The 8,725-nt window shown below is 44.6% G+C and overlaps 1 protein-coding gene across 1 annotated transcript; it reads left to right on the plus strand.

Moving 5' to 3' along the window:
- Nucleotides 1-4,299: 4,299 nt before the first annotated feature.
- LOC123965938 (gap junction gamma-1 protein-like) lies at nt 4,300-6,422 on the plus strand. Its single transcript, XM_046042233.1, has 2 exons — nt 4,300-4,341; nt 5,323-6,422. Exons 1-2 carry the CDS (start codon nt 4,300-4,302, stop codon nt 6,121-6,123), a joined length of 843 nt encoding a protein of 280 aa, XP_045898189.1. The 3' UTR covers nt 6,124-6,422.
- Nucleotides 6,423-8,725: the final 2,303 nt, after the last annotated feature.

An 8,725-nucleotide genomic window follows, 5' to 3' on the forward strand; every position in this document is an offset into this window, starting at 1 on the left:
CCCAAAGATGCTCTATTGGGTTGAGATCTGGTGACTGTGGGGGCCATTTTAGTACAGTGAACTCGTTGTCATGTTCAAGAAACCAATTTGAAATGATTGGAGCTTTGTGACATGGTGCATTATCCTGCTGGAAGTAGCCATCAGAGGATGGGTACATGGTGGCCATAAAGGGATGGACATGGTCAGAAACAATGCTCAGGTAGGTTGTGGCATTTAAACGATGCCCAATTGGCACTAAGGGGCCTAAAGTGTGCCAAGAAAACATCCCCCACACCATTACACCATCACCACCAGCCTGCACAGTGGTAACAAGGCATGATGGATCCATGTTCTCATTCTGTTTACGCCAAATTCTGACTCTACCATCTGAATGTCTCAACAGAAATCGAGACTCATCAGACCAGGCAACATTTTTCCAGTCTTCAGCTGTCCAATTTTGGTGAGCTCTTGCAAATTGTAGCCTCTTTTTCCTATTTGTAGTGGAGATGAGTGGTACCCGGTGGGGTCTTCTGCTGTTGTAGCCCATCCGCCTCAAGGTTGTGCGTGTTGTGTCTTCACAAATGCTTTGCTTCATACCTCAGTTGTAACGAGTGGTTATTTCAGTCAAAGTTGCTCTTCTATCAGCTTGAATCAGTCGGCCCATTCTCCTCTGACCTCTAGCATCAACAAGGCATTTTCGCCCACAGGACTGCCGCATACTGGATGTTTTTCCCTTTTCACACCATTCTTTGTAAACCCTAGAAATGGTTGTGCGTGAAAATCCCAGTAACTGAGCAGATTGTGAAATACTCAGACCGGCCCATCTGGCACCAACAACCATGCCGCGCTCAAAATTGCTTAAATCACCTTTCTTTCCCATTCTGACATTCAGTTTGGAGTTCAGGAGATTGTCTTGACCAGGACCACACCCCTAAATGCATTGAAGCAACTGCCATGTGATTGGTTGATTAGATAATTGCATTAATGAGAAATTGAACAGGTGTTCCTAATAATCCTTTAGGTGAGTGTACATTTTACCACCAATACCCATTTTATCTAGCTTTATTAACCAACCTCCCTTCCACATCATATCATACGCTTTCTCTATATCAAAGAAGACAGCTACTACCTTTCTTTCTAAGTAACATGTTATTGTCACACTGTGGGCATGTCTGTTCTGTTTTGGTCTGTTGGTTGTTTTCAGTCAGTCATGTTATTTATAGTTTGTTTAGTATCTGTCTTATTGTTTTGGGTTCTGTCCTGTGTCCAGTATCAGTTATGTGGTCTGTTGTGTTTTGAGTTTCTCTGAGTTATTGTTTTGTCAGTTCAGTATGGAACGGTTTTCGTTCCATGTCTTTGTTCTTAGTCCTGTACTTTAGTTCATGTCTTTACTGTTTACTCCTGGTCTTGTGTTCTCTGTTTTGCTTTGTGTATTCCCTTGTTCACTTACTGGTTCTGTTCAGCTCTCTTTGTACTGGTCTGTCATATGTTATAGATTGTTCCCTGCATCTTAGCTCCTGCATCTCAGCCCTGTGTCTTAGCTCCTAGTTTTGTGTCTTAGTGTTTTATTCTGGTCTGTGTTCTGTCTGTGTGGGTTACTTGGCCCCATGTCTTCCTGTCAAGTGTCCCGTCTGTTTCCCCCAGTTATCACTCTGTCTGCCTGCCTCTTTGCTGTCTCTGCCTGCCTGCCTCTCTCTGCCTTCCTTGCCATCTCTCTGCCTGCCTTAGTCTCATGTCTTTCACCTGTGTTGCTCCCGCCCTGCTCGTTAGTCCCTGTATATATACCTGGTGTTTCTGTCTTGTCCTTGTCGGGTCATTACCTTGTGCTACAGTGTGCTTCAGGCTGCTCACTCGTTGTTCAAAGCAGCAGCAGCAGTGGTGCTAGCGGCAGCTCAAGTGAACCCATGGGAAAAAAGAAAGAAAGCTGATAAGTCAAAGTACCCGCAATTTCATGAACAGTATGTCGTTTTCCGTTTCAAGTCCACACCTACGGAACCGCCTCAGCCGCTGTGTTTCCTCTGCAGGGATGTGCTCTCTCTAGCATGAAACCAGCCCATTTACAAGGACCAAGCATCTTTCCTGTGTTGGTAAGACAGAGACAGAGTTTTTTCAAAGAAAACTATCGGAATATAAGGGAAGTCAGGAGAAATTAAAGAAAGCGACTTCAGTGTCAACCAAAGCATTGGAGGCCTCAGCATTTACTGTTGCTGAGGAACTAATTTTGCCTGCTGCTGTAATTCTTGCAGAAACAATGACTGATAAGAAAGCAGCTGATGCACTGAAAATGGTACCATCTTCCAATAACACAGTGTGCCGTAGGATTGATGACATTGCTGTCGATTAAATAGTGGAAAAGTAAAAATTTTCTGGTTCATTTGCGCTGCAGTTGGACGAGTCAACAGATTTTAGTGGGGAAGCCCAGCGTATCGCATTTGTGCAATACAGAGACATTTCTGAATTTAACGAGCACATTCTATTCTGCAAGAAGCTAACAGGGAGCACTACGGGTAAAGATGTGTTTCACGTTATCGACACCTTTTTCTCAGAGCACAATCTCGATTGGAAGTCCTGTATTCATGTGTGCACGGATGGTGCAGCATCAATGACTGGGAGGGTGAAAGAATTAATAGCGCAGATTAAGAAGGTACACCCCGACGTTCATTGGAATCACTGTATCATCCACAGAGAGGCACTGGCCAGTAAGAGAATGAGTCCTGAGTTACATGAAGTTTTGAATGATGCAGTGAAAGTGAAAAACTTTGTCGAATCGTGGCATCTGAATCACAGACCCACATCCCCTTGTTGCTATGTTGGAGAACACAGACTGGGTAGCCCGCCTTGCATATCTTGCTGATGTTTTTAGCAAACTGAACAACCTGAATTTAACTTTGCAAAGTAAAGAGACACACATCCTAAACATGTATGACAAAGTATGTGGATTCATGAATAAGATCAAGCTGTTGGAGAGAAAATGTGAAGATGGGGACACAAGTTGTTTCCAGCAGCTCAACAGCTACCTTTGTGCAGGTGGTGTTGACAGAGCTCCTATAGTGCAACTATTAAGCACACATATATCCAAACTCAACAGTGAGTTCAACTCCTACTTCCCTGATATTGAAAGCAAGTCTGCCAAACTTGACTGGGTCCGTAATCCTTTCATGACTGAAAGTACGGATAACAATATTCCTACCAGACTACAGGAAATTCTGCTAGATGTGTCCTCAGACCGTGGATTGAAGACGAGGTACTCAGAAACAAACCTGTCACAGTTCTGGTGTGATGTGGAGAAGGAATATCCTGATTTGGGGAAACATGCACTGAATGAACTCCTGCCATTTGGATCTACATATTTGTGTGAAGTGACATTTTCATCTATGGCCGTAATCAAGTCCAAACACAGGAACAGACTCAACTTGGAGAAAAGCCTGATAGCTGCTGTTGCCACACTGCCCCCAAGACTTGCCATGCTTATGAGTGAGAGATAGGGTCAATTTCTCAATGATTGGTGAGTCCTTTTGTGTCATACACAGGTCTAAACATATTTAGAGTAGGCTGCTACTATGTATATAAAATGTGATCTTTGTTTTTGTATAATTGGTCTGGACATGTGAAGATGTGAAAAAGTCATACAAATATTGAACGAAGACAAGTATGAGTTACTATAGGAAGTAACAATATAATTATTTACAAGTAAATGACAAAAAAACTATAGATGTTACCCTGCAAACCTAAAATTTACACCAAATCTAAAAATCACGCCGATCACATGCGCTTGTGGGGGTACTTCAGGCAGGATAAAGTGTTTTGGGGGTACAGTACCCTAAAAACGTTGGGAACCCCTGGTCTATATTATAGCAGTTCAGTTGTATACTGCAGCACAGAAATATGGGCATCATTTATATGTATGTATGTAGCTGCATGCTCTATGTAGGATTCTGTGGATATATTACGTAGAGATATGTCTATGCAGTACTTCACATGAATAGTATTAACAATAAAGAATAGAAGTGGGATTTATTTTGGTTATTGTTACACAGGGGTTACAGATCCCCTACATTGGCTGGGAGGCCAATGGTCATCTTGGTGAACAACACTCAGGGCTAGTTATTCCTGTCGTCCAGAGTCCTCTGAACGTCTATTAAATGGTACACCTAAAGGCAACCATTGACCCAATGTTACCGTCGAATTCATTTGGCAAGGACATTTACATGAACACCTTACAGTTGCTGCAACTCATCATGGGTAACTGAGAGGAATGTATCCCCTCAGGACAAGAAGAAAAGGTGGCACAGTAACAGAGGATATGTAGGAGAAGGAGATATGGGGAAAATAGACAGAAAGGAGGGTAAAGAGAGGAAGAAGGTGGGATGGTGGGAGCGGGTTTGAGGTTGGATTGTGCTGTGCTCGATCAAGGATATTAGCATGGAGGGACAGAAGACGAGCATCACCAAGAAATTATGAACAGGTAGTCTGATTGCAGTGAACCATTTGATCTGACGATGCCATTGGTCGTTGGAAAGCCCACGCACTCCTCGGCCCACCTCTCTCTACTTACTAAATCCCTCTCATCTGAAGCACTTTCATCTGGTACATGTATACAGCTTGCAAAGGCATGCATAAAAACACAAATTTACTAAAAATACTTATTAAATTATTAATTATTTTACATTACAAAATCCATTCAGTTAATTCATAATTCATTAATTTTTCATAAAAGATCATTTAAGATTAAAGGATTTTGTGACATTTTATGACATACTACCATTCCCTCACTCATGTACTACTGACAAATATTTACTAAGCATGGGCACTGCACAAATTCATGTTTCAAATACTTTCCAGTCCACAACCTGAGTAAATACCAAGTTTCTCAGATTAGGTGCCCGGTTTTTGTCTATAACTATTAGCAATCTTGCAGAAACTGCATGTTCACACCCAAACATTGCATTGCTGCTCTCCAGAGATGTTTAATTTTATATTAGACTTGTTAAATAACCAAATAGGATTGTTGTTTGCTAGAAATAAACTGTAATTGTTGCCTTGTGTGTGGGCATCTCTTGAAGTACCTTTTTTGTGCAGTAAATACCACTGCGTGAAAAGGGGTGTATACGGGAGAATTTGGACAATGAATACGCCCACTAAATGAGCTGTTTGGCAGGGATCTTTGGAATTTGTGATACGTACCTGTAAATGCCTGCAAAGGCTCGAAAACAAGAACTTGTCTGACCACATGCTGTTAGTTGATCGCTTGGATTTGTAAATGCTAATCTTTTTTGGGACTGGCAGCTCAAGATTTCCACCATTTCCCTGCCCCCCTCATTAGTATTCAGGAAAGGTGATTAGGCTGACAACCGGGACTACGAGGAAGCGGAGGATAATGGGGAGGAGGACCCCATGATCCTGGAGGAGATTGAGCCAGAAAAGGAAAAGGAAGTTGTGGAGAAGCCCAGTAAAAAGCATGATGGACGGCGTCGCATAAAGCGCGATGGCCTGATGAAGGTTTACGTGTTTCAGCTGCTATCGCGTGCCATCTTTGAGGCCTCGTTCCTGTTCGGGCAGTATGTCCTTTATGGGCTGGAAGTGGTACCGTCGTATGTATGCACACGCTCTCCTTGTCCGCACACAGTGGATTGCTTCGTCTCACGTCCTACAGAGAAAACAATCTTCCTGCTCATCATGTATGCAGTCAGCTCCTTGTGTCTGCTCTTCACCATATTGGAGATCCTTCACCTTGGCATCAGCGGTATTCGGGACTGCTTTTGCACACCACGGCCTCGACCTCCGACCCCCCGTCATGCAGCTCTGGCCAGCCACAGAACCTCCGTATCCCGCCAGCCCTCCGCCCATCCGGGTTACCACACAGCTCTGAAGAAGGACCCATCGGGGAAGATGGGCTTCAGGGACAACCTGGGAGACTCGGGTCGCGAGTCTTTCGGGGACGAGGCTTCATCAAGGGAGCTGGAGAGGCTGCGTCGACACCTTAAACTGGCCCAACAGCATCTGGATCTGGCTTACCAGAACGAGGAGGGCAGCCCGTTACGCAGCAGCAGCCCAGAGTCCAACGGCACCGCAGTTGAGCAGAACAGATTAAACTTTGCCCAGGAGAAGCAGAGCAGCACGTGTGAGAAAGGTCTCCGTGCATAGGTTCTCAGCAGCCCAGCTGACACAGTAGATTCAAATTCACATTAGGATCAGTGAGCGGACATAAGGGAATCAAGCGTGTGTGTGTGTGTTTGTGTTTGTGACATGAATATGCTTGAGGTGGATGAAGTCAGCCCAAGCTTTCCAGTGTTACGGTCAAACGAGGAGGAGAATGGTCATCTCAACCCAGCAATACTTGAGACACCAGCCTGTCTGAAGATCCAAAGTGCTTACAAACTACCGTCGCACAGCAAGAACGGTTAAGGTTAAAGTGTATTTCTCCCTTAGGGCAGCTATTGTGTGTTATTTTTTTTGTTTTGTTTTTCTTATTACGAGACTTGGAGTTATTATTCAGAGGTTGTCCTCTGGAGTTCACAGTGAGTGCATCTCAAATTTGCCTTGGGGCGGCTGTGGCTCAGGAGGTAGAGCGGGTTGGCTGTTAATCGGAAGGTCGGCGGTTCGATCCCTGGCTCCCCCTGGTTGCGTGTCGAAGTGTCCTTGGGCAAGATACTGAACCCCGATTTGCCCCTGGCGGCTATTCCGCCAGTGTATGAATGTGTGTGACTGAATGCAGATGTAGTGTAAAAGCGCTTTAAGTGGTCGAAAAGACTAGAAAGGCGCTATACAAGTACATTTACAATGTAAAGCACTTGTAAATGTAAATGCTCCGTACTTGTATAGCGCCAAAAAGCAGTTTTCATCTGGTGTCTTCATAACAAAGGAGAAATACTCTTAATTATTTAGTGTAAAACGAACTCGAACAGTACAAAACCTAGAAAATAAACAATAAATTGTAAAATAATGTAAACAACAAAATTTTTTCACACACAAAAGGTCATCTCAGAAATATAACTTTGCTTAAATCTCTACCACTGTACACACTGGAATGTCCACAGATACTCTCTCCCTAGTGTAACTTAACTGCACAGTTGTGGTACGCAACGAGAACGCATCTGCTTGTAATGCGTTCAACAGGGAGGAATGGTGAAGCAGTGTTAGACTCTATTCCCTGGATACCCCGAACTTCCACAGGCTTTCCAAAGAAATGCCTGTCTCGGTGAGGGTGCAGCCACATTATTTTTGCCACTACATGCTGAATAATGGAAGTTTGATTTTTGCACCGGATCTAGTGGTGGTGTATGATTTCTCAATTGTGTATGTTGCCATACACTTTGGGCATACCACAAACTGGCAAAAGATGTCTCTGCAGATGTTAGTCCATTTCCCGAGTGAATATAAAGTCTTAGGGATCTTTCCAGCGAGCCCACAGAGTGTGTTCACGCACAGAATATATCCCATGAGCCAAATGAATTGTCTTATGCACTTCAAGAGTGCAAAAATTGCACGGCCTGATATTTTGAAAACAGCTTGCCATGCCAAAAGCATAAATGCAAGCAGTTTCAACATAAAATGTTCAGGGCTGTCTTCTGTGACCCTGACCCCATCTGCATCCGTATATTCCTCTCTTCAAGCTGATCCTCTTCCATGAAACTGTCCGCATGATCATAGTAGCCATCTTCATCTGAAGACTCTGTGTCACTGGCACTCAGGAAAAGCTCGAAGTCTTCATCATCGTCATCTGTAACCCAAACACAACACCCATTTTAAAACCACAGACACAAAATCATCAAGGAGGACAGGTCAGGACAATGCAGAGTAATCCTACATTCAAACTGTTGTAAATACAAAAGAAGTAGCACAGATCTCTCTGGGTGCTTTGGCACAGTAACAGTCTCCAAAGAATTATAGTAGTTTGTAAGCTACAGGCTTTGAGACTTTTGACATTATTAGGCGCACAATCTTACCTTGCAAAGTGTTTTCCTCATACAGTTCTATTTCGTATAGGCTTCACCCTCTAAGGCTATCGCTATTGTGTTTACCCCTTCCGCACGCTTGCGTGGCACTGAGAATTTTAGTCTACGCCCACCCACAGCGTGGGCCTCTCCTACGTCCGCACCTTGTACAACGCAAAGGTATACAACGGTGAGAAGAACTATGTCTTCCAACAAGCCGGCCAGAACGGGGCGAGACACCGCGGCGTCTGCCACACGGGCTACATCGTGCTGGGTAACCTCCGTCCCCGCTGCGAGGCGTGCCTCGGACCGGAGCACGCCAGCCGAGCGCTCACTCTCGGTTCGCACTGACCGTTCTGCGCCCTTCTCCCCCCGAAGAGTGCCGTCGCGGGGTGGATAGCTTGCGGAGGTGTGGCAGTCCACACGCTCTCTGGACGAAGCCCTCGACCTATATATAAGTTATCAAAATAATTTTGATACGTCAATCCGGTTTTTTTTTTCTTAAAATTTTTACTTTTGTGTATTTACGTACAATTTTACATTAATGCCCGTAAATCAAAATTGGCGGGCATTAATGCTGTCATTGCTCCTGACCTGGTGCCACTACTTGACTCAGGCTTTTTATCTAGTAACATCCCTGCTCTCCGTTTTCCCGTTCACTAACCCTGTCTGCCTCTCCCCAAGTTCACTCATCTTCCTTTCTCGTTGTGTCAGATGGGCTCGCCAACCTGCCCTCTCCCCTCGGACCTCCTCCACGGCGTCCTCCCGGCTCCCCCTCCTGCCTCACGGTCAGCCTGCCACCACACTCCTCC

Source organism: Micropterus dolomieu, unplaced genomic scaffold (genome assembly GCF_021292245.1).
Source record: "Micropterus dolomieu isolate WLL.071019.BEF.003 ecotype Adirondacks unplaced genomic scaffold, ASM2129224v1 contig_11932, whole genome shotgun sequence".
Taxonomy (NCBI): Eukaryota; Metazoa; Chordata; class Actinopteri; order Centrarchiformes; family Centrarchidae; genus Micropterus; species Micropterus dolomieu.

What these genes read in the sequence shown, in the direction of transcription:
- LOC123965938 (XM_046042233.1), top strand. Translation starts at nt 4,300, where the DNA reads ATGGGGAAAATAGACAGAAAGGAGGGTAAAGAGAGGAAGAAG. An exon ending in AGGGTAAAGAGAGGAAGAAG is followed by an intron (nt 4,342 to 5,322) that starts GTGGGATGGTGG and finishes AAAGGTGATTAG; the next exon opens with GCTGACAACCGGGACTACGA.